We start from the raw sequence: 25,930 nt of genomic DNA, 5'->3' as shown, positions 1-25,930 counted from the left end.
AAACAATTTCCTTCCGGTGATGGTGTACACTTGGGAATGACTTGCAATAATTTTCCCCTGATTTCCAATGTTTTTTTTTCTTTTTTTTTTCTTCTAAGTTTTGATCTAGTAAAAGTGAAACCTTCTTCTAAGAAATCTGTGTTTTCAGTCAGTGGGTGAAACCAATGTTGACACAATCCAACAGCTAAATGAGACCCAGTCAAGCAGCTATAAGTTCAAATAATTCACAATAAGCAATACTTGATGCCCCTCACTCCCCTTCTTCCCAGGTCTCATGCTCTCTCAGCTATAAGTCTCACTGTGATTACTTTCTGATCACCCCTTGTATAATAAAAAAATAAATATACAACATAAATAATCATTGAAGAGCTTTTCTTAATAATAGAGTTCACAAAGTACTGCCCTTACACATAAGATATATTAAAATATGTTGAAAATAAAAGACGTGCTGTGCTGTATATGTTTTGTATTAGTTATGCACAATACTATGTGGACATCATCTGAACATTCCTTCTCAACTAAATAAAACCTTGATCTCAGCACATCTGGTAAATACATGTACGTTTCTTCTAGATCACCAGGGTCAACAAGAATATTGGTGTCTATTGCCACATTTTTTTTCCTTATCCACATGACACAGAATTACTGGTTTATGATTGGTACACATCATTCATGTGGATGCCATATGTAAATGTTGGTTGATCTCTACAATTGGGGAGTCATTCACTGTCATGAATCAAGGGACATAAGGGCATAAAACACACACTGTACCATACACACCAGTGAAGGCACATATGATTCCATCTTAGTCCATTCCCCCTCAACTTCATCATGTAATGAGAGAGTGCAGGAACAAGCAGTGGAGAATGAAGCTTCATGTGCCAAACAAGACAATTAGAGTCCTGTATACGAGATGGCAATGAAGCTCTGCTCCTGATGTAGAGGTACAGCATGTGAACTGGTTATGACATATTTGCAGGTGTAATTTGAACTTTGCTTTCTATTTGATGGTTACACAGTGGACATGTGAATGTAGGACCTGAAGCATAACTGGAGTAGATGCAGAAGTAGCATGCTATGTGCTGGCATCCAAATCCATGAGGAAGCACAGGTGCCTTGTTGCAGATAACACAAGTTGTACTATGGATAAAATTTACATCAGTTTCTTGAGTGGTGTCATTTTGATTTTCATTAAGACTTGGTAAAAACTTTTTGATAGCATTGTGGAAATACTGTATGTTAATTAATGGTAAAATAAATCCCAGTAATTCAGCAAATCCATGCCAAAGCAATTCCCTTGTGAAATAAGCATACGATATTCTCCGAGAGGTATTAGGGTCAGAGGGAACATGCCTGAGCCTAAAGAGTCTTTCTGCCACAGTAGGGTACAGTCCTTTGTGAAGGAACACCAAAAGATTCATGACATGTATAAACTGAAAAGCTATTTCTAAAACACCAATGCACTCCCTCATTCTTTCTCTAACACTATGTGAAACAATCGAAGTTACAATGCTACTTCTTTCCTTTAGCCATTTTACCATTACTATCACAGTAATATAATTTCCTAATTTTCTATAAGAGACTCCCTCTTGATAATTTACTTGCAGCAGCTGCTGGCCAACTGATCTCTTTGTCTTTTGAACAGTATATTTCAAAATTATGTATTTGAGTGCTACATCAATTTCTGGTTCCATTCTTGTCACAAAACCATGTCCAAAATACCTTACACATCTCAAAAGCTGAAACTTTATTAAAGAATATACTTCACTGTCAAGAAACATTGCATCCAGCTGAGATATTCGAGGAATGTACACATCACTATTCAAGGCAGCCATGGCATGGATATTCAGCTGATGTCTTGTATGATAAACACAGAGATGAATTGGGGAGATGGCTCAGGTTTTCATTCTCACATGTACCTAGAAAGAGGAGAAAAGAAAAATGCCAAGAAATTAATTTTCAAAATATCTTTCTTAATTGCTATAGTATAATTATACAGTGGTGTCTCACAATAATGAACCTCGCGGTAACGGATTTCACTCAATAACGAACTGGTCAGATACTAACTAATTCTGGGGACTGTAAAGGCAGCCTTTTTGTTTGTTTATTTTACGAATCCACAGTTCCTGTGTGGCCATGCAGATGAATACATATATGACATGATAAACAATAAAAAAATAAAAAAAAGGGCCTATGTTCATCCACTCCTGCATGCTAGATACCATTGTAACTCATTTTGTTGGTCTACGATTTATAAAACTTGTAATAAGTAGAGAACCATAACTGCATGTCCATGGTGAATTGCAGTCCAGGGCTGGTTGGACCTGCGCAACGAGTATAAATAACTATGAGAAGAAAACTTGAAAATAATGCGTCATTACGTTAAATTGTGGTTAATGGCAAGTATAATAGTGTTTTCTTACCCTATTAGAGGGACTCATCATCGCTTACTTTTGACTTGAGATCCCTGAAATATTTAATTTTCCCTTCCTACATGACATATGTGATATTATATGAGTATGATAAATGTAAAAATATGTTTTATATCGTAAATGTAATATAATGTTTTAAATTTTCAGTAAATATTTCTATTACTGATCACTTACATATCAGTTCTCCCTGCTGCCCATCCCTTTCAAGTACTTTACAGCAACATACTGCAACAATTACAAGAAATGAAGATTTCACGAGGGCCGACGTGTGTGCTGTGCCACTCAAACAAAGGCACACATCCACACCTATCATTCCATCGTTTTCCAAAGGAGGAACAGCGGTAATGTACCATTCTGCAAAGTGTTATAAAATAAACTGAAATCCCTGTTATTGTTGTGTGGGGTGTGTGACAGTATTTCATTGTCCATGTGACGAGAATGGGAAGGAACGACTCCGAGGAGGAAAAGTGTCACGTTTAGAGGTAAGTTCACAGTATTGTCTTATAAGTTATGTACATGGGGCTTCTTTCAACCCTCCCACCACGCCCCCCCAAAAAAAGTAAAAATTTCTATCAAGTTATTGTTTATTTTTTGACAGTTATAATGGGTGTTCCAATTGCTAGTAATCAGCAGTTTTATGTGATGAGATAAAGAAAACTTTTATGTGACTCATGAGAAAAAAATATATAAATTTCTTTGTATCTAGTGCTTTCACCTGTACGATATTGAGTGCATAGGTAACTAATACCATTCTCAAAGGAAATAGCAAACACAAAGGTAAGCTTAGGTGTAGAACATACACACTCTGCCTATATTTTTGATGAATATTATATATTTACCTGCCTTAAGTTTCTCGAGTCCAGAAGATGTTAACAAAAATACAGGATTAGAGATGCTTAACTAAGGAACTTAATTTTATTGAATAAGTATTTATACATACTTTACTTTTGTTTCATTATTAATGTTATTAATTATCTTGAATTCATTACATGTGGTCTTGTTTAAATGGAAAGTGTGACTCATGTCAAACACACACACACACACACACACAACACATGTGTGGTGATATTTGGTGTGGAGGAGGATAAGACACCGAGTAAAATGGAGAGAGAGAAAAACATAAAAAAGGTGATAAATAATATCATTAATGTGGTGCAGGAGGAGGGAAAAGACCTAGTACAAGAAATAGAGGACTTCCATAGAATTGGAAAGTTCACAGGAGAAGGTATGAGGCCAGTAAGAATCAAATTTAAGTCACAAAAGGATGTAGATGAATTTGTGGAGAAGTCATGGAGGCTAGCCCAGCAGGAAACAACAAGGAAGATTTGGTTGAGAAGAGATCTCGGTGAAAAGGAAAGAGAAATGTTAAATGAGTTGAGAAAGGAGGCTTTGAAAAAAATGAAGAGAGGACAGAAGAGGAGAAGAAAGAGTTTTCTGGAGAATCTTGGATATGAGACTGAGGAAGTGGTTCATAACCCAGAAAAGTACAGCAAGAAAGGACTAAAGAAACTTACGTATGAGCGAATGTAATGTATTCCAACATAAATGGAGTGATATCGGGATTTTAGAACTCAACGATTACTTGAGGGACAAGAACCCAGATATTGTGGGTCTTACTGAAACAAAACTGAGAGAGGGAGAAGACCTGATGATGGTTGGAGAAGGAAATATAATGTTTGGAAAAGAAATAGAGTAGGTAAGATGGGAGGAGGAGTGATGTTGCTGGTTAAAAAGATATAAAGGTGGATCAAGTGAAAGAAGGTATGGGAAAGGCAGAAGTGCTAAAGATCAGAGCAGAAACTAATGAAGGAAAAAGAGGCACTACATAGTGGTGTACGTACCACCTAAGACAAATGCATGGTCAGTACAGGAATATGAAGAAATGATAAGTGATACAGGAACATGTCTGGAAGAAATGTTGGGTGGCTGTGAACGAACTATAATGATGGGAGATTTTAATTGTAAAGAGGTGTGTTGGGAGGACTGGTCAATGGAAGGATCAGAGACAACATGGGGAAATACACTATTGACACTGGCAATGGAAAATGTGTTAACTCAGTGGGTCAAAGAAGATACTAGGTTTGGAGGAGGGAGCATCGTCAAGACTGGACTTGGTCTTTAGTACAGAGCCAATGGTCATTGAGGAGATGAGGGTGGAGTGCCCTTTAGCAAAGAGTGATCATGCAGTTTTGGAGTTCAAGGTGATAGATGAAGAGAAATCTAGAAGAAATGAAGAATATAAAGTGGGAAGATGGAATTATGCCAAGACAGATTTTGGAAACCTAAAGAAATTCTTTCAAGAGACAAATTGGATGAAATTCAAGAGTGCTAAGGAGCAAATGAAAAGTGGAAGGAATTTATAAAAATATACAAAGAAGGTGAGAAAAATTTGTACCAATAAGACAACATAGAGAAGTTGGAAAGCAGGACTGGTTTAACGATAGATGTGAAAAGGCTAGAACAAGAAAAGAGGATGCATGGAAGAGGTGGAGAAGGAAAAGACGGATTAAGCAGTGGGAAAGTTACAAAAGAGCAAGAAATGAATATGTGTTGATTAGAAGAGAAGAAAGAAAGAAACAAGAAAAGGATATAATTGATAAATGTAAAGACCAACCAAGGCTTTTTACAGACATGTGAACAACAACATCAAAAATAGAGAAAGTATTGAAAGTTTAGAAGTAAATGGAGTATGCAGTGAAGATCCCAGGAAATGGCAGAGGCTATGAATGGATGCTTTCGGAAGGTATTCACAAAGGAGACTGCTTTTGACAAACCACTGGTAATGGAACAGAAAGGGATTATGAAGGAGTTTCAAGTAACTGTGGAGGAGATCAAGAATATGATGGGGAGTTTAGAAGTGAGAAAAGCTGTGGGACCTGATGGGGTATCAGGATGGATTTTAAGAGAATGCAGGAGCAACTGGCAGAAAAAGTTTGTGAAGTAATTGATGCCTCATTAAGGGAAGGTGTAGTGCCCCAAGACTGGAAAAGAGCTAACATTGTCCCAATCTATAAATCAGGTAACAAGAGAGACCCATTGAACTATAGACCAGTGTCACTTACAAGTGTGGTAGCTAAGATGTGTGAGAGGGTGGTGAAGAATAGATGGACAGACTTCTTGGAGAAAAATGACATACTTTGTGAGTGTCAATTTGGTTTTAGAAAAGGGCGTTCATGCACGACAAACCTGATATGTTACTATTCGAGGGTGATAGATGTAATACAGGAAAGAGATGGTTGGGCTGATGGAATATATCTGGATTTAAAAAAGGCCTTTGATAAGGTACCACACCGGAGACTGATCTGGAAACTTGAAATGGTAGGAGGAGTGCTTGGCAGTTTACTAAAATGGATGGAAGACTTTTTGGTAGGAAGAGAGATGAGAACAATAATTAAGGACAGACCATCAGAATGGGACTTGGTGGAGAGTGGAATCCCACAGTGATCAGTGTTGGCACCAGTAATGTTTGCGGTCTACATAAATGACATGGTGGATGGGGTGTCCAGTTATGTGAGCCTATTTGCAGACGATGCAAAATTGTTAAGAAAAGTGAGATGTGACAAAGATTGCGAACTACTCCAGGAAGACTTGGACAGAATATGGAAATGGAGCTGTACATGGCAAATGGAGTTCAACACGACAAAATGCAAGAAAATAGAGTTTGGCAAGAGTGAAAGAAGAATCAGGAGTATGTACAAGATAGGAAATGAAGACATAAAAACCAATCATGAAGAAAAAGACGTTGAGGTGACAATTACCAATGACCTATCGCCAAAGAGACATATAAACAAAATAATTGGTGAAGTATTGAACTTATTGAGGAACATAAGAGTGGCGTTCGTATATTTAGATGAAGAAATGATGAAGAAAATAATTACTGCAATGATAAGACCAAGGCTTGAATATGCAACAATACAGTGGGCTCCGAACTTAAAGAAACACATAAGGAAACTAGAGAAAGTACAGAGGGCTGCAACAAAAATGGTGCCTGACTTAAGAGATTTGACCTATGAAGACAGACTGAACAGAATGCAACTTCCGACCCTGGAAAACAGAAGAAAAAGGGAGACCTGATAGCAATATACAGAGTGATGATTGGCATGGAAAAATGGATAGGGAAGATCTGTGTATGTGGAATGAAAGTGTCGAGAGGGCATGGGAAAAACTAAAATGGCCACTTATAGGAGAGATGTTAAAAATATAGCTTCCCTCATAGAAGGGTGGAAGCATGGAATAGTTTAGACGTGGAAGTGGTCAACGCAAGGAATATTCATGATTTTAAGAAAAAGCTGGACATTAGTAGATATGGAGACGGGACAGTACGAACATAGCTCCTTTCCCGTTTGTTACAATTAGGTAAATACAATTAGGTAAATACACACACACACACACACACACACACACACACACACACACACACACAGGAAATGGAGTTTATAAGACTGAGAGAAAGGATAAGAAAATTGGAAGAAAATGAAGCTAGGCTAAGAGCGGAAAACGAAGAACTAAAAAAGGAAGTAGCTAACTACAGGAAGCAGATGGAAGAAGGACTCGGTAAAGCCGAGAAAGAAAAGGAGAAGCTGAAAGATCTAGTAAACAAGGAAGAGGAAAGAGTACAGAACGTGATTAAAAAAGAAGTACAAGCATGGAGAGTCCAAGATAAGAAAGATAAGGCCGATTTTCAGGAGGTGATTCAAGAACAACTTAAAGAAAAAGAAGAAAATATGACAAACAAAATGATAGGAGTCCTCAAGACAAAAGAAAATCTAGTTAGAGAAATTGCAGAAAAAAGAAGTGTGTAGTCGTATTTGGAATAAAAGAAAAAAATATAAAATATAGACCAAAAAGAGAAAAAGAAGAAATGAAATCAGTCAAAGACCTACTGAAGAATCTTAATGACGAAGATAGGCAGAACTTGGAAGAGGAAGTAGAAGAAATACACAGAATGGGACCATATCAAGAAGGAAAAACGACACCAATCAAAATATTACTAAAATCACAAGCAGCAACAGAAGAAATATTATATAGAACAACAAAACTTAGAGAAACAGAAGGCTGCAAGGATATCTATATAAAGAAAAATAGAAATGAGGAAGAAAGGAAGAGATACAATGAACTGGCTGCAGCAGTAAGGGAAAAGAATAATGAAATGTCAGAAGAGGAGAAGAAGGCATTTTTTTGGAGAATTCTAGGAGACAGGATAAGGAAATGGTATATAAACGAGAAGGAAGAGAAAAAGTGGAACAAGTTTAACTAAAAATGATAAAGGCAAAAGACTAAAAATGATGTATACAAACATAGACAGGGTTTTATCAAGTAAATTGGAATTAAGAGATTACATAAGGAAAGAAAATCCAGATATTGTATGCCTGGCTGAAACAAAACTAAATGAGGAAATCAAAATAGTCTTGGATAATAGATATAATGTATGGAGAAGAGACAGAGTGGGTAAAGGAGGAGGAGGAGTCATGATAATGTTAAGGAAGGAGATAGTGATCAATCAAGTGGAATGTGGGGAAGGAAAAGCATAAGTATTGTATATTAAGATGCATATTAGTAAAAAAGATATAACAATCATTTCAACATATGTGCCACCAAAAACAAATTCATGGACCAATCAAGAATATAAAGACACGATAGGTGACACAATAAAGAGTCTAATGAGAATCGTTAAAGAAAGGAAAAAAGTGATATTAGTAGGAGATTTCAACTGTAAAGAAGTGGACTGGGAAAATTATGAAAGTGGTATGGGGGAAGAAGCCTGGGGAGAAAGATTCTTAAACCTAATGATAGACAATATGATGGACCAGAGAGTAAAGGAATGCACAAGATTCAGAGAAAATGACGAGCCGGCGAGATTGGACCTAGTTTTTACAAGGGGTATACAAATGAATGATGATATAAGATATAAGTGCCCATTGAGAAAGAGTGACCATGCAATATTAGAAATAGATATAGAAAAAGGAAAGGAAGATAGAGACGATTCATACAAAGGAGACCGATTAAATTACAGAAAGGCTGATATTGAGAATCTCAAGAACTATTTTAAAAACGTAGACTGGGAGGAGATGGAAAACTCAGAGACAATGCAAGACAAATATAACTTATTTTTGGAAATATACAAAACAGGAGTCAGGGAATATGTCCCAAAATATAGACCAAAAGAAGAAGGAAAGAAAGATTGGTTTAATGCAAGGTGTGCTAGGGCAAAGGAAAAAGAGATGGAGCATGGAAAAGGTGGAGGAGAAATAGGAATCCAACAAACAAAGAAAACTTCAAGGCAGCGAGAAATGAATATGTTAAGGTGAGGAAGGAAGAGGAAAAGAACTTGAAAAAGATATTGTCGAAAAATGTAAGGAGCAACCAAAATTGTTCTATAGATTCATAAATGGAAAAATTAGGCAAAAGAAACAATAGAAAGGTTAAAAGGAGAGAACGGGATGGTGGAAGACCCAAAAGTATGGCAGAACTATTAAATAAAAATTCCAAGAGGTCTTTACTAAAGAATCCAAATTTGAGAGGCCACAGGGTAATAGAGAGAAAATCTATATGAAAGAGATTAAAGTAACCAAGCTTGAAATAAAAGAGTTAATGAAGGAACTGGATGAAGAGAAGGCAATGGGACCGGATGAAGTCTCAGGCAGAATACTGAAAGAATGTAGGGAAGAACTAACAAGTCCTATATACAACATCATAAAATGCTCAATAGAAAATGGAACAGTACCAGTAGAATGGAAAAGAGCTGAGGTGGTTCCCATATATAAGAGTGGAAGGAAAGAAGAACCTTTAAATTACAGACCGGTATCACTAACTAGTGTAATATGCAAGATGTGTGAAAGAATAATAAAGGAAAAATGGATTGAGTTCCTTGAAGACAACAAATTAATATCAAATAGCCAATTTGGTTTTAGAAAAGGACGGTCTTGTGTAACTAATTTATTGAGTTTCTATTCTAGAATAGTTGATAGAGTACAAGAGAGAGTGGGATGGGTTGACTGCATCTACTTGGATTTAAAAAAGGCGTTTGACAAAGTGCCACACGCAAGATTACTGTGGAAGTTAGAGGAGAAGGGTGGCTTAAAAGGAAGCACATTGAGATGGATAGAAAAAGTGAACAGCTACATAAATTTATTTGCGGATGATATGAAACTGTGCAGAGTTCTAAAGCAAAAGGAGGATTGTGAAATACTGCAAGAAGACCTAAATAAGATCTGGGAATGGAGTAAGAAGTGGGAAATGGAATTCAATGTGAACAAAAGCCATGTCATGGAAATGGGAAAGAGTGAAAGACGACCTATGGGAATCTATAAGATGGGAGATGGTGTAGAACTGGAGAAAGTAAAAAAGGAAAAGGACTTAGGAGTGACAATGGATGAAAACAATCAACCAGTAAGCCATATTGATAGAATTTTTAGAGAAACATATAATTTGCTGAGGAATATTGGAGTAGCATTTCACTACATAGACAAAGAAATGATGAAGAAATTGATAAATACTATAATAAGACATAGATTGGAATATGCAGGAGTAGTGTGGACCCCTCATAAAAAGAAACACATAAGAAAATTGGAGGCTACAAAAATGGCTACAAGAATGGTCCCAGAACTTGAAGGGATGACATATGAGGAGAGACTAAAGGCTATGGATCTACCAACCTTGGAACAAAGAAGGGAGAGAGGAGACCTGATACAAGTCTATAAATTGATCAACGGAATGGACCAAGTGGATAATGAGAAACTGATCTTGAGAGAAGAATATGACATCTGAAGCACAAGATCACATAGTAAAAAGCTGAGAAAGGAAAGATGTCTGAGAGATATTAAAAAATATAGTTTCCATGAGATGTATTGAGACGTGGAACAGTTTAGATGAAGAAGTAGTGTCTGCAATGAGTGTGCACACTTTTAAAGTAAGATTGGATAAGTGTAGATATGGAGACGGGGCCACACGAGCATAAAGCCCAGGCCCTGTAAAACTACAACTAGGTAAATACAACTAGGTAAATACACACACACACACACACAAAAAAAAAAAAAAAAAAAAAAAAAAAAAAAAAAATATATATATATATATATATATATATATATATATATATATATATATATATATATATATATATATATATATATATATATACACACACACACACACACGCATGAGTATAACTGGAGAAAGTAAAAAAGGAAAAGGACTTAGGAGTGACGATGGAAGAAAACAATCAACCGGTAGGCAATATTGATATAATTTTTAGAGAAACATATAATTTGCTAAGGAATATTGGAGTAGCATTTCACTACATGGACAAAGAAATGATGAAGAAATTGATAAGTACTATAATAAGACCCAGATTGGAATATGCAGGAGTAGTGTGGACCCCTCATAAAAAGAAACATAAGAAAGTTGGAGAGACTACAAAAAATGGCTACAAGAATGGTTCCAGAATTTGAAGGGATGACATATGAGGAGAGACTAAAGGCTATGGATCTACCAACCCTGGAACAAAGAAGGGAGAGAGGAGACCTGATACAAGTTTATAAATTGATCAACGGAATGGACCAAGTGGATAATGAGAAACTGATCCTGAGAGAAGAATATGACATTCGAAGCACAAGATCGCACAGTAAAAAGCTGAGAAAAGGAAGATGTCTGAGAGATGTTAAAAAATATAGTTTCTCGCAAAGATGTATAGAGACGTGGAACAGTTTAAATGAAGAAGTAGTGTCTGCAACTAGTGTGCATACTTTTAAAGATTGTATAAGTGTAGATATGGAGACAGGGCCACACGAGCATAAAGCCCAGGCCCTGTAAAACTACAACTAGGTAAAATACAACTAGGTAAATACACACACACACACACACACGAGGCACAGTAGAGGAAGGACGCTAGGGGTGGGCATGATACGATTCCGGAATCGATTCCGTCAATTCTGCCGCAGACACCATGGTATCGATTCCACTGAATGGTATCGATACCTTGGCCTGTCGATTCCACTAGCTTAATTTGTGATACAGAACTGTGATAAAGTATTGGCTAGGGTATATTATATGCATTTTAATATATATATATATATATATATATATATATATATATATATATATATATATATATATATATATATATATATATATATATATATATATATATATATATATATATATATATATATATATATGAAAATGAATATATTTTTTCTTTGAAAGGATATAGTGAAATAAAGGAATATTTAGTTATGAATATTACAATTTTGCTATAAACTTAGGATGCATTATGTATTTTTGCCATTTTTGTAATTATATAATTGTTTGGCATTTTTTATAAGAATCTCCCTTTCATTTTATGATACGGAACTGTGATAAAGTATTGGCTGTGATTATACACTGAAATATATTTTGTAATATTTTATTTTATATATAAAGTATTTTCATAATAAATATCAAATACCTCAACCAATTAATTGTTTATCTGTTCCTCTTCCATGTATTTACCTAGTTGTATTTACCTAGTTGTAGTTTTACAGGGCCTGGGCTTTATGCTCATGTGGCCCCGTCTCCATATCTACACTTATCCATTCTTATTTTAAAAGTATGTACACTCGTTGCAGACACTACTTCTTCATTTAAACTGTTCCACGTCTCAATACATCTTTGCAGGAAAGTATATTTTTTAACATCTCTCAGACATCTTCCTTTTCTCAGCTTTTTACTATGCGATCTTGTGCTTCGAATGTCATATTCTTCTCTCAGGATCAGTTTCTCATTATCCACTTGGTCCATTCCGTTGATCAATTTAAAAACTTGTATCAGGTCTCCTCTCTCCCTTCTTTGTTCCAGGGTTGGTAGATCCATAGCCTTTAGTTGCTCCTCATATGTCATCCCTTCAAATTATGGAACCATTCTTGTAGCCATTTTTTGGACTCTCTCTAATTTCCTTATGTGTTTCTTTTTATGAGGGGTCCATACTACTCCTGCATATTCCAATCTGGGTCTTATTAAAGTACTTATCAATTTCTTCATCATTTCTTTGTCCATGTGGTGAAATGCTACTCCAATATTTCTTAGCAAATTATGTTTCTCTAAAAATTCTATCAATATGGCTTACTGGTTGATTGTTTTCTTCCATCGTCACTCCTAAGTCCTTTTTCTTTTTTACTTTCTGCAGTTCTACTCCATCTCCCATCTTATAGATTCCCACAGGTCGTCTTTCACTCTTTCTCATTTCCATGATATGGCTTTTGTTCACATTGATTTCCATTTCCCACTTTTTGCTCCATTCCCATATCGTATTTAGGTATTCTTGCAGTATTTCACAATCCTCTTTTTGCTTTATAACTCTGCACAGTTTCGTATCATCTGCAAACAGATTTATGTAGCTGTTCACTCCTGGCATGTCGTTAATATAAATGAGGAAAAGTATTGGTGCCAATACTGACCCTTGTGGCACTCCGCTTTCTACTGCTCTCCACTTGGACTTCATATCTTTAACTACCGTCATTATTTCTCTCCTCCTCAAACAATTTTCTATCCATCTCAATGTGCTTCCTTTCAAGCCACCCTTCTCCTCTAACTTCCATAGTAATCTTGCATGTGGCACTTTGTCAAACGCCTTTTGTAAATCCAAATAAATACAGTCAACCCATCTCTCTCTCTCTTGTACTCTATCAACTATTCTAGAATACAAACTCAGTAAATTAGTTACACGTTACACAAGACCGTCTTTTCCTAAAACCTAATTGGCTGTTTGATATTCATCTGTTGTCTTCAAGGAACTTGATCCATTGTTTCTTTATTATTCTTTCACACATCTTGCATATTACACTAGTTAGTGATACTGGTCTGTAATTTAAAGGTTCTTCCTTCCTTCCACTCTTATATATGGGAACCACCTCAGCTCTTTTCTATTCTACTGGTTCTGTTCCATTTTCTATAGAGCATTTTATGATGTTGTATATAGGACTTGCTAGTTCTTCCCTACATTCTTTTAGTATTCTGCCTGAGACTTCATCTGGTCCCATTACCTTATCTTCATCCAGTTCCTTCATTAATTCTTTTATTTCAAGCTTGGTTACTTTAATCTCTATCATATAGACTGTCTCTCTATTACTCTGTGGCCTCTCAAATTTGGATTCTTTAGTAAAGACCTCCTGGAATTTATTATTTAATAGTTCTGCCATAGTTTTTGGGTCTTCCACCATCCCGTTCTCTCCTTTTAACCTTTCTATTTTTTCTCTTTGTCTTATTTTTCCATTTATGAATCTATAGAACAATTTTGGTTGCTCCTTACATTTTTCGACAATGTCCTTTTCAAAGTTCTTTTCCTCTTCCTTCCTCACCTTAACATATTCATTTCTCGCTGCCTTGAAGTTTTCCTTATTTGTTGGATTTCTATTTCTCCTCCATCTTTTCCATGCTACATCTCTTTTCTCCTTTGCCCTAGCACACCATGCATTAAAACAATCTTTCTTTCCTTCTTCTTTAGGTCTATATTTTGGGACATATTCCCTGACTCCTGTTTTATATATTTCCAAAAATAAGTTATACTTCTCATGCATCGTCTCGGAATTTTCCATCTCCTACCAGTTTACATTTGTAAAATAGTTCCTGAGATTATCAATATCAGCCTTTCTGTAGTTTAAACGGTCTCCTTTGTATGAATCGTCTCTATCTTCCTTTCCCTCTTCTATATCTATTTCTAATATTACATGATCACTCTTTCCCAATGGGCACTTATATCTTATATCATCATTCATTTGTACAGCCCTTGTAAAAATTAGGTCCAATCTCGCCTACTCGTCGTTTTCTCTGAATCTTGTGCATTCCTTTACTCTCTGGTCCATCATATTGTCTATCATTAGGTTCAAGAATCTTTCTCCCCAGGCTTCTTCCCCCATACCACTTTCATATTTTTCCCAGTCCACTTCTTTACAGTTGAAATCTCCTACTAATATAACTTTTTTCCCTTCTTTAACGATTCTCGTTAGACTCCTTATTGTGTCATCTATCATGTCTCTATATTCTTGATTGGTCCATGAATTTGTTTTTGGTGGCACATATGTTACAATGATTGTTAACTCTTTTTTATTAATATGCATCTTAACATACAATACTTCTGCTTTTCCTTCCCCACATTCCACTTGGTTTATCACTATCTCCTTCCTTAATATTATCATGACTCCTCCTCCTCCTTTACCCACTCTGTCTCTTCTCCATACATTATACCTATTATCCAAGACTATTTTGATTTCCTCATTTAGTTTTGTTTCAGCCAGGCATACAATATCTAGATTTTCTTTCTTTATGTAATCTCTTAATTCTAATTTACTTGATAAAAATAAAATTTATATAGATATCCTTGCAGCCTTCTGTTTCTCTAAGTTTTGTTGTTCTGTATAATATTTCTTCTGTTGCTGCTTGTGATTTTAGTAGTATTTTAATTGGTCTCGTTTTTCCTTCTTGATATGGTCCCATTCTGTTTATTTCTTCTACTTCCTCTTCCAAGTTCTGCCTATCTTCGTCGTTTAGATTCTTCAGTAGGTCTTTGACTGATTTCATTTCTTCTTTTCTCTTTTGGTCTATATTTTATATTTTTTTCTTTTATTCCAAATACGACTACACACTTCTTTTTTTCTGCAATTTCTCTAACTAGATTTTCTTTTGTCTTGAGGACTCCTATCATTTTGTTTGTCATATTTTCTTCTTTTTCTTTAAGTTGTTCTTGAATCACCTCCTGAAAATTGGCCTTATCTTTCTTATCTTGGGCTCTCCATGCTTGTACTTCTTTTTTAATCACGTTCTGTACTCTTTCCTCTTCCTTGTTTACTAGATCTTTCAGCTTCTCCTTTTCTTTCTCGGCTTTACCGAGTCCTTCTTCCATCTGCTTTTTGTAGTTAGCTACTTCGTTTTTTAGTTCTTCGTTTTCAGCTCTTAGCCTAGCTTCGTTTTCTTCCACTTTTCTTATCCTTTCTCTCAGTATTATAAACTCCTTTTCCTGTTCTTCATTCTCTTTCATTTCCATCTTCTCCTTTATCAGTTTATCTAGTTTACATTCAATATTGAACACTCTCTTAAGTAGCGACATAGTCGTCGTATCGAAGCCTTCGAATACGCGTTCTCCCTCACCAACATAGTTATCATCAGCCCCTTCTCTATTCTCATGTCTGCATTTGGATGGAATCTCTTTTTCACTCATTATTCCTTAATAATTGATTTCATGAAGAAAGAAAAAAAAATGAGTCCACACTACCTGCCCAGGCCACTGTAAATACTATACAACAGGTATGTAGTGAAGATCAGCTGATCGTCGGAACTGTGCCAGTGCATCTGCCCTCAACCATGTCTCTCGTGTGTGTGTGTGTGTGTGTGTAGAAAAATAATATTCCGGAATCGCTTCACACACTGCCACAATACCAAGGTAAATCGTGATTGCAAGGGGGCGATACCAGTGTCGTGGACGTGAAGGGCATGAAGGGATACCAGAATCAGTTGGCGCCCCAGGTCGCGCGCTGGAGACAGCGGTGGGAAAGATTCCGGAATCGCGAAGGGTATGAAGCAATACCAGAATCGGCTGGCTCCCTGGCCCTGGTATCGATTCCGGAATCAATACTAGCGATTCCAACAGACTTTGGAATCGGAATCGGCGATATTCAAAACAGCGATTCTTGCCCACCCCTAAAGGACGCACTGGCGCCATTCCGACAAGCAGCTGATCTTCACTACATACCGGTTGTACAGTTTTTACAGTGGCCTGGGCAGGTAATGTGGTCTCATTTTTCTTCATGCAATCAATTATTAAGGAATGATGAGCGAAAAAGAGATACCATCAAAATGCAGATGTGAGATTGGAGAAGGTAGGAAAGCTGATGATGACTATGCTGATGTGGGTGAGCCTGGATTCGAAGGTTTCGATACGATGACTACTTCACTACTAAAATGAGTGTCAAATATTGAATATAAACTAGATAAACTGATAAAGGAGAAGATGGAAATTAAAGAGAATGAAGAATAGGATAAAGAGTTTATAAAACTGAGAGAAAGGATAAAAAAAAGTGGAAGAAAACGAAGCTAGGCTAAGAGCGGAAAACGAAGAACTAAAAAAGGAAGTAGTTAACTACAAAAAGCAGATGGAAGAAGGACTCGGTAAAGCCGAGAAAGAAAAAGAGAAGCTGAAAGATCTAGTAAACAAGGAAGAGGAAAGAGTACAGAACGTCATTAAAAAAGAAGTACAAGCATGGAGAGTCCAAGATAAGAAAGATAAGGCTGATTTTCAGGAGGTGACTCAAGAACAACTTAAAGAAAAAGAAGAAAATATGACAAGCAAAATGATAGTCCTCAAGACAAAAAAAAAATTTAGTTAGAGAAATTGCAGAAAAAAAGAAGAGTGTAGTCGTATTTGGAATAAAAGAAAAAAATATAAAATATAGACCAAAAAGAGAAAAAGAAAAAAATGAAATCAGTCAAAGACCTAGTGAAGAATCTAAACGACGAAGATAGGCAGAACTTGGAAGAGGAAGTAGAAGAAATAAACAGAATGGGACCATATCAAGAAGGAAAAACGAGACCAATTAAAATACTACTAAAATCACAAGCAGCAACAGAAGAAATATTATATAGAACAACAAAACTTAGAGAAACAGAAGGCTGCAAGGATATATATATATATATAAAGAAAAATAGAAATGAGGAAGAAAGGAAGAGATACAATGAACTGGAAGCAGCAGTAAGGGAAAAGAATAATGAAAGGTCAGAAGAGAAGAATGCATTTTTTTGGAGAATTCTAGGAGACAGGATAAGGAAATGGTATATAAACGAGAAGGAAGAGAAAAAAGTGGAACAAGATTAACTAAAAATTATAAAGGCAAAAGACTAAAAATGATGTATACAAACATAGACGGGGTTTTATCAAGTAAATTAGAATTAAGAGATTTCATAAGGAAAGAAAATCCAAATATTGTATGCCTGGCTGAAACAAAACTAAATAAGGCAATCAAAATAGACTTGGACAATAGGTATAATGTATGGAGAAGAGATAGAGTGGGTAAAGGAGGAGGAGGAGTCATGATTATGTTAAGGAAAAAGATAGTGATAAATGAAATGGAATGTGGGGAAGGAAAAGCAGAAGTATTGTATATTAAGATGCATATTAATAAAAAAGAGATAACAATCATTGTAACATATGTGCCACCAAAAACAAATTCATGGACCAATCAAGAATATAAAGACATGATAGATGACACAATAAGGAGTCTAATGAGAATCGTTAAAGAAAGGAGAAAAGTGATATTAGTAGGAGATTTCAACTGTAAAGAAGTGGACTGGGAAAATTATGAAAGTGGTATGGGGGAAGAAGCCTGGGAGAAAGATTCTTAAACCTAATGATAGACAATATGATGGACCAGAGAGTAAAGGAATGCACAAGATTCAGAGGAAATGACGAGCGAGCGAGATTGGACCTAGTTTTACAAGGGTATACAAATGAATGATGATATAAGATATAAGTGCCCATTGGGAAAGAGTGACCATGCAATATTAGAAATAGATATAGAAGAGGAAAGGAAGATAGAGACGATTCATACAAAGGAGACCGATTAAATTACAGAAAGGCTGATATTGAGAATCTCAAGAACTATTTTAAAACGTAGACTGGGAGGAGATGGAAAACTCAGAGACAATGCAAGACAAATATAACTTATTTTGGAAATATACAAAACAGGAGTCAGGAATATGTCCCAAAATATAGACCTAAAGAAGAAGGAAAGAAAGATTGGTTTAATGCAAGGTGTGCTAGGGCAAAGGAGAAAAGAGATGGAGCATGGAAAAGGTGGAGGAGAAATAGGAATCCAGCAAATAAGGAAAACTTCAAAGCAGCAAGAAATGAATATGTTAAGGTGAGGAAGGAAGAGGAAAAGAACTTCAAAAAGACATTGTCGAAAAATGTAAGGAGCAACCAAAATTGTTCTATAGATTCATAAATGGAAAAATTAGGCAAAAAGAAACAATAGAAAGGTTAAAAGGAGAGAACGGGATGGTGGAAGACCCAAAAGTATGGCAGAACTATTAAATAAAAATTCCAGGAGGTCTTTACTAAGGAATCCAAATTTGAGAGGACACAGAGTAATAGAGAGACAATCTATATGAAAGAGATTAAAGTAACCAAGCTTGAAATAAAAGAGTTAATGAAGGAACTGGATGAAGAGAAGGCAATGGGACCGGATGAAGTCTCAGGCAGAATACTGAAAGAATGTAGGGAAGAACTAGCAAGTCCTATATACAACATCATAAAATGCTCAATAGAAAATGGAACAGTGCCAGTAGAATGGATATAAGAGCGGAAGGAAGGAAGAACCTTTAAATTACAGACCGGTATCACTAACTAGTGTAATATGCAAGATGTGTGAAAGAATAATAAAGAAACAATGGATCGAGTTCCTTGAAGACAACAAATTAATATCAAATAGCCAATTTGGTTTTAGAAAAGGACGGTCTTGTGTAACCAATTTATTGAGTTCCTATTCTAGAATAGTTGATAGAGTACAAGAGAGAGAGGGATGGGTTGATTTAAAAAAGGAGTTTGACAAAGTGCCACATGCAAGATTACTGTGGAAGTTAGAGGAGAAGGGTGGCTTAAAAGGAAGCACATTGAGATGGATAGAAAATTATTTGAGGGGGAGAGAAATAAGGACGGTAGTTAAAGATATGAAGTCAAAGTGGAGTGCAGTAGAAAGCGGAGTGCCACAGGGGTCAGTATTGGCACCAATAATTTTTCTCATTTATATTAACGACATGCCAGAAGGAGTGAACAGCTACATAAATTTGTTTGCGGACGATACGAAACTGTGCAGAGTTATAAAGCAAAAGGAGGATTGTGAAATACGGCAAGAAGGCCTAAATAAGATCTGGGAATGGAGTAAGAAGTGGGAAATGGAATTCAATGTGAACAAAAGCCATGTCATGGAAATGGGAAAGAGTGAAAGACGACCTGTGGGAATCTATAAGATGGGAGATGGAGTAGAACTGGAGAAAGTAAAAAAGGAAAAGGACTTGGGAGTGACGATGGAAGAAAACAATCAACCAGTAAGCCATATTGATAGAATTTTTAGAGAAACATATAATTTGCTAAGGAATATTGGAGTAGCATTTCACTACATGGACAAAGAAATGATGAAGAAATTGATAAGTACTATAATAAGACCCAGATTGGAATATGCAGGAGTAGTGTGGACCCCTCATAAAAAAAAACATAAGAAAGTTGGAGAGACTACAAAAAATGGCTACAAGAATGGTTCCAGAATTTGAAGGGATGACATATGAGGAGAGACTAAAGGCTATGGATCTACCAACCCTGGAACAAAGAAGGGAGAGAGGAGACCTGATACAAGTTTATAAATTGATCAACGGAATGGACCAAGTGGATAATGAGAAACTGATCCTGAGAGAAGAATATGACATCCGAAGCACAAGATCGCATAGTAAAAAGCTGAGAAAAGGAAGATGTCTAAGAGATATTAAAAAAACATAGTTTCCTGCAGAGATGTATTGAGACGTGGAACAGTTTAGATGAAGAAGTAGTGTCGGCAATGAGTGTGCACACTTTTAAAATAAGATTGGATAAGTGTAGATATGGAGACGGGGCCACACAAGCATAAAGCCCAGGCCCTGTAAAACTACAACTAGGTACAACTAGGTAAATACACACACACACACGGCCCGGTAGCTCAGTGGTTAGAGCGCTGGCTTCACAAGCCAGATGACCGGGGTTCGATTCCCCGGCCGGGTGGAGATATTTGGGTGTGTCTCCTTTCACGTGTAGCCCCTGTTCACCTAGCAGTGAGTAGGTACGGGATGTAAATCGAGAAGTTGTGACCTTGTTGTCCCGGTGTGTGGTGTGTGCCTGGTCTCAGGCCTATCCGAAGATCGGAAACAATGAGCTCTGAGCTCGTTCCGTAGGGTAACGTCTGGCTGTTTCGTCAGAGACTGCAGCAGATCATACAGTGAATTACACACAGTTTATGTATAATGATAAATCAAGACTCTTTTTGATAAGTATGGTTTTCTTGTAGTATTGGTAACTGAGGACATGAGCACCAACAACAGCAACACACAAGTTGACATTGGTTGGGAAGTGCCACAGGACCAAAACACCCAGCCACAAGGTGTGTTACGTTATCATGCTTAGGTGTGAGGAAAGAAAGGAAGTTTCTTTAAAGGATCTTAATACCGACTACTAGCTACTGTGCTTGTGAAACATTGTTCAAGTTTTTATGCAGTGATATTAATTTATAACTTCCTTATAATTTTTAGCCTTACGTTCACATATGATCACATGCAATATAGGTACCATACAAGAACATTCTTGCCACTTCACTATATTGATATCACTTTACAGGTGGCCTTTATTTTTTACTTATATGCGTAAATAGGTACCTATAATTACGTCCTTTTACTTCAATGCTATATCTCCATAGATAGTGTACATGACCACAATAACTGCTCGATATTTAAATTTTAATAAATATATTGTCTGCCCTTTTGTTTTCCATATAGCTACCTACCTTGTGAAACAATTGCTTCTACATTTATCAACATTTACTGGAGTTTCTTTGTGTCTCAGTGTGATGTGACAACTAATTGACTTTATGTTAACAGAACCAGATGCACTCCTTCCAGTGGACACTGAGGCTGCCAACACTGGTAAATCTTGTGAACTACCTGTTGCTGCTGAGCTTCAGGGTGTGGTGGAACCAGTTGTGACTGATAGAGTTCTACCACAATCATCATCACACAATGTTTCTGAAGAGCATAGTGAAGGTAAGAACAATTTTTTTTGTTTACTGTCATTCATTTAGTTACTGTAATTTACATATTGTCGAAAGTCTAGTTGATAGGTGCAAGATGCAGCCAAACTGATCATGTAGGTAATGATGGAAGTATGGTTTTTGGCACAATATAGTAGCTACTTGAGCCCATATTGAATTATTTGGAAGTTTTGAGCCAATGGATACATCATATTTACTGAAGACCATTGCTAGGAAACTTATTGACCTTACTTATGAATGACCCATTTAAGATTTTATAATTAATTTTGAAAGAATGATGCAATGTGTTTTCTAGAATTAAAAATAAGAAATATTCTAAAGCCACCATATGTGTCAACTAAAAAGTCAAATTTGTTTTTAATATTCACCTAACATTATCAAAAGCTTACATAAGATAATAAAATATAATAATTTAGGGATATCATAATCTGCAGCTATAGATTATTCAAGATGTCAATTGACAAATAATAACATTAACCTTATTTTTCTCACTATTGAATAGACACACAGTAATGTAATCATTCATACAAGTAGTATTTGATACTGATGAGTTTTGTTGTTTCCACCACATTTATTGTGAATAAGTATGAATGTGTGTGTTAATTTGTTAGATTTGGTTAATTGAATTCACAATCATCCAGATGGTGGAATTACTATTCATATAGTACATATGTTTTAAGTGTCACTCATTGGTTGTTTCTAATTCCATGCAAAACAGCAACAGTCCTACCACCATCGAAAGTTAGAAATAAAAGAAAATGTGTTGGTAAACAAACAAAATTGTTAAATAAATACAGATCAAAAGTCAGACGAATGACAAAACAAATGGCATCATTAGAAATTTTTAAAAAATATCAAGAAGGTAGAAAAATAAATGTTTCCTTATACATGTGGAATTATGCTGCCAAATTATTAAAAGGTCAAGCTCTGGACTTTTTCACCAACCAGATGAAATTATCAGGTGTGGCAAAAAAGGGACGAAAGTATCCTCTGAAGCAAAGAAATTATTAGCCCTTGCATTATATTTTAAAAGCCCTCATTGCTATAGATTTCTCTCAGAAATCTTTGCTCTTCCCACACCTAGAATGATACGTTACTGGTTACATAAAATCAGTTTCAATGTAGGTTGGAACGATTCAGTATTCAAATTGTTGAAAAGGAAAACAACATCTATGAAACCACAAGATAAATGATGTGGTATTGTATTTGATGCAGTATCCCTCAAATCTGGACTACATTACAATAGTGTTACAGATAAAATTGATGGATTTGAAGATCTCTCTCAATACCAATCAAATAACTCTAATAAACCAGCTCAATTTGCAATGGTATTCAAGTTGAAAGGATTGTGTACTACCAGCGCTTCCACTCCCACCGAGTCCTCCTCCGAGTGACCACCTTTGACCCGCCCAACCTGCTGGCGGCAGCGGGTGTCCACCCCTTACGGCAAGCGGCTGTCATCCGCCTCACGCGCCCTTATGACACCCTCACAGGTAGACTCCACGGCTCATTCGACCATCTTGTTTGTCGTGGCCCAAAACAACAACAACTGAGGAAAATTACTCGTTGAAGTCTGTGTCTGGCGCGGTGTTGATTTTTTTTTTTTTTTTTCTGGTAGATTTTGAGGCACTGGCCCCGAGAAGCCGTGCCGCGCGCTCGCCTCGATTCCCGGCTCCCACTTCGCAGCTCCTCCACCCAGCTGATTTGACGTCACATATATGGGTAATTCTTTATAATACATCCGTCCCCCTATTCTCTATCCACACCCCCCCTAACCCCTCCAACAAGCTTGGGGGCCTGTAGGGAGTCGGGGGTATGGGGGGGAAGCCGAAATAGGCGAAATATGGGGGTCGGAAAAATCTAGACAAAAACCGCCGTTTTCAAGGAAAATTTTGGAAAAATAAAAAAATTCAAGAATAATTTTCACTAAAGTTATCCCTCCTCAGTCCCAGCAAGCTTGGGGTCCTGTGGGGAATTGGGGGTTTTAGGGGGGCAGGCATATTTGAGTGATATATGGATTTTGAAAAATCTATGGAAATTTCCCCAAATGTTCGAAAATATCCCTAAATATAGAGAAGTTTTACATAAACCCCCTACAACATTAACCTAACCCTAACATAAATCTAACCTAACGTAACCTAACCTAACCAGGGGGGCTGTCCCCCCCTGGACCCCCTCTACAACACCAACCTAACCCTTACTTAAACCTAACCTAACGTAACCTTACATAACCGGGGGGGGCTGGCCCCCCCTAGACCCGCCCTACAACACTAACCTAACTGGGGGAGGGGCTCCCCCGGAACCCCCTACAACGCTAACCTAACCTAACTGCGCCCCCTCGGACACCCCTTAAACACTAACCTAACCCTAACATACACCTTACATAACATATCCTTGCTTTGGGGCAGCTTCCCTCCCCTCCACACCGGTTCTCTTATAGCTTCACACAATATGCCCACCTCTACCAATACCCCTCCTCACAATACTTTAACGAAAGGATGAAGGTCCTGGCTGGTCCTCTTCATGATTGTACACTGACTTGCATCGCAGGAGCGATAATTTCCCAGTAATCAAATTCGCAACCTTTACAACTAATGTCACTGGTGGCCATAGTTGAACTGCACACACAGATGTCTCTGTCCACCTGTCTGCCCAGCTGTGCCCCGCTTACGATTACATATAGCAAATACCCATTGGCGCAGCTCGTGGTGTTAAGAGATGGTGGCACGTCATTGGACAAAAGAACTATAGACACAATAAGAATCCTATTCACCAGTTACCCACAAACCCCAGCTATAAACAAGGTGCAAGTCAGTGTACTGTTCATTTCCGAGTGTGATGGAGGTCCGTGGGACTTAGATTCTGTGCGGTATAGAAACCTTTTCGTCCCATTTATAGCCACCATAGACGCGGCCCCACCAAAACTGTTGTGTTTACTACAAGCCAACATAGTCCTCTACAAAATATGTGAATTCCCTTACTGTAAGTGACACAGACGTATTAGAAAGATTTTCCCATATATGAAGCCACGCTATTGGTCTGCGAGAGAGAGAGAAAATATGAAAATGAATAAGGAGAGAGAGAGAGATAAATGAAAATGAATAAGGAGAGAGAGAATATGAAAATGAATAAGGAGAGAGAGAGAGAGAGAGAGAGAGAGAGAGAGAGAGAGAGAGAGAGAGAGAGAGAGAGAGAGAATATGAAAACAAATAAGGAGAGTGAGAATATGAAAAATGAGAGAGAGAGAGAGAGAGAGAGAGAGAGAGAGAGAGAGAGAGAGAGAGAGAGAGAGTATGAAAACAAATAAGGAGAGTGAGAATATGAAAACGAATAAGGAGAGAGAGAATATGATAACGAATAAGGAGAGAGAAAATATGAAAATGAATAAGGAGAGAGAGAGAGAGAGAGAGAGTATGGTAATGAATAAGGCAGCATTTCTCAACCTTTTTATCCTCCCGTAACCCTTCAAATACATGACGTGTCAAGGAACCCCTGCCCTAAAACAAAATTATATAACAACCCCACTGAGACTCAGATTCATTAACAAACATTTATATTTATTCACTTTACTCAGTAACGACACAAGTTACACGAATTTCATTTACATCCTGGGATGAAGCAGTAAATATAAATGTTTATTGATGAATCTGTGTCTCAGCGGGGCTGAGCGAGAGCAGAGGTGAGGCAGGGCTGCCAACCGAACACACGGTCTCGGGGCCAGTGCCTCAAAATCTACCAGAAAAAAAAAAAAAAAAAAAATCAACACCGCGCCAGACACAGACTTCAACGAGTAATTTTCCTCAGTTGTTGTTGTTTTGGGCCACGACAAACAAGATGGTCGAATGAGCCGTGGAGTCTACCTGTGAGGGTGTCATAAGGGCGCGTGAGGCGGATGACAGCCGCTTGCCGTAAGGGGTGGACACCCGCTGCCGCCAGCAGGTTGGGCAGGTCAAAGGTGGTCACTCGGAGGAGGACTCGGTGGGAGTGGAAGCGCTGGTAGTACAGCAGGAAATGTTCAATGGTTCCCTCGGTGGTCCTGCACAAGAGCAGTAAAGGTCGGAGACCGAACGCAATCTGTGGAGGTGAAGTGTTTTGTTCGAGGCGAAAGTACGTTAGTCACAGGGGCACGGGAGGTCTTCCTTACCCAGGACTGGGGGAGGAATCAACACGGTACAGGCCCAGAGAGGTGATGCGGAGAGCAGAGCAGAGCGATTGGTCCCACGAGGAGCGGCAAGCGCGGGAGATGAGGCGCTTGGCTGTTGAAAGTGGTAGAGGGAAGAACGTAATGTTTACCTCCGAGAGGGCCATCTTGGACGCGGCTTCGGCGACCTCGTACCGTCTGATTTTCGAGTGGAAAGGCACCCATTGCAGGATCACCTCCCAGCTTTTTGACGTGAGGTGGAAGAGGGCGCGCTGGATGGCATGGGCTATGGAAGAAGACGGGTGACGAGACCGTAAGAGGTGGAGGGACAAGAGGGAGTCTGTATACGCTGGGCTGGAACAGTCCGGAATCAAGTCCAAAGTTTAACAACAACAACGTCTGGGAACCAACGGCCGCTTTCTTAAACATCTAAAAATTCGTTTCGTAGGTCAGCACACCACTGTGGTGTGGTAGCACCCGAAACCTAAGTTTTGATTTCTTAAACGCTGGCGCACCGACCCGTGTGTTGTTAGGTAGACAACGATACT

At 37.6% G+C, this 25,930-nt stretch overlaps 1 protein-coding gene across 3 annotated transcripts; it reads right to left on the bottom strand.

Annotated features, from left to right (window-relative positions):
- Window positions 1-449: 449 nt before the first annotated feature.
- On the bottom strand, window positions 450-25,913 carry LOC123517170 (peroxisome biogenesis factor 2-like). 3 transcript variants are annotated; one of them, XM_045277157.1, is made up of 2 exons: window positions 25,535-25,913; window positions 450-1,919 (listed from the first exon to the last, which is right to left on the bottom strand). In XM_045277157.1, exon 2 carries the CDS (start codon window positions 1,833-1,835, stop codon window positions 963-965), a length of 873 nt encoding a protein of 290 aa, XP_045133092.1. In that variant the 5' UTR covers window positions 1,836-1,919; window positions 25,535-25,913; the 3' UTR covers window positions 450-962. The 3 variants fall into 3 exon arrangements, with proteins under 3 accessions (XP_045133092.1, XP_045133091.1, XP_045133093.1); XM_045277156.1 differs by having other exon boundaries at window positions 25,386-25,912; XM_045277158.1 differs by lacking the exon at window positions 25,535-25,913 and adding an exon at window positions 2,607-2,745.
- Between the last annotated feature and the right edge of the window lie 17 nt (window positions 25,914-25,930).

The sequence above is a fragment of the Portunus trituberculatus genome, chromosome 41, assembly GCF_017591435.1.
Source record: "Portunus trituberculatus isolate SZX2019 chromosome 41, ASM1759143v1, whole genome shotgun sequence".
NCBI classification, from domain to species: Eukaryota; Metazoa; Arthropoda; class Malacostraca; order Decapoda; family Portunidae; genus Portunus; species Portunus trituberculatus.
Note: the sequence above shows the minus strand (reverse complement) of the source record. Positions and strands in the feature narration are given on the sequence as shown.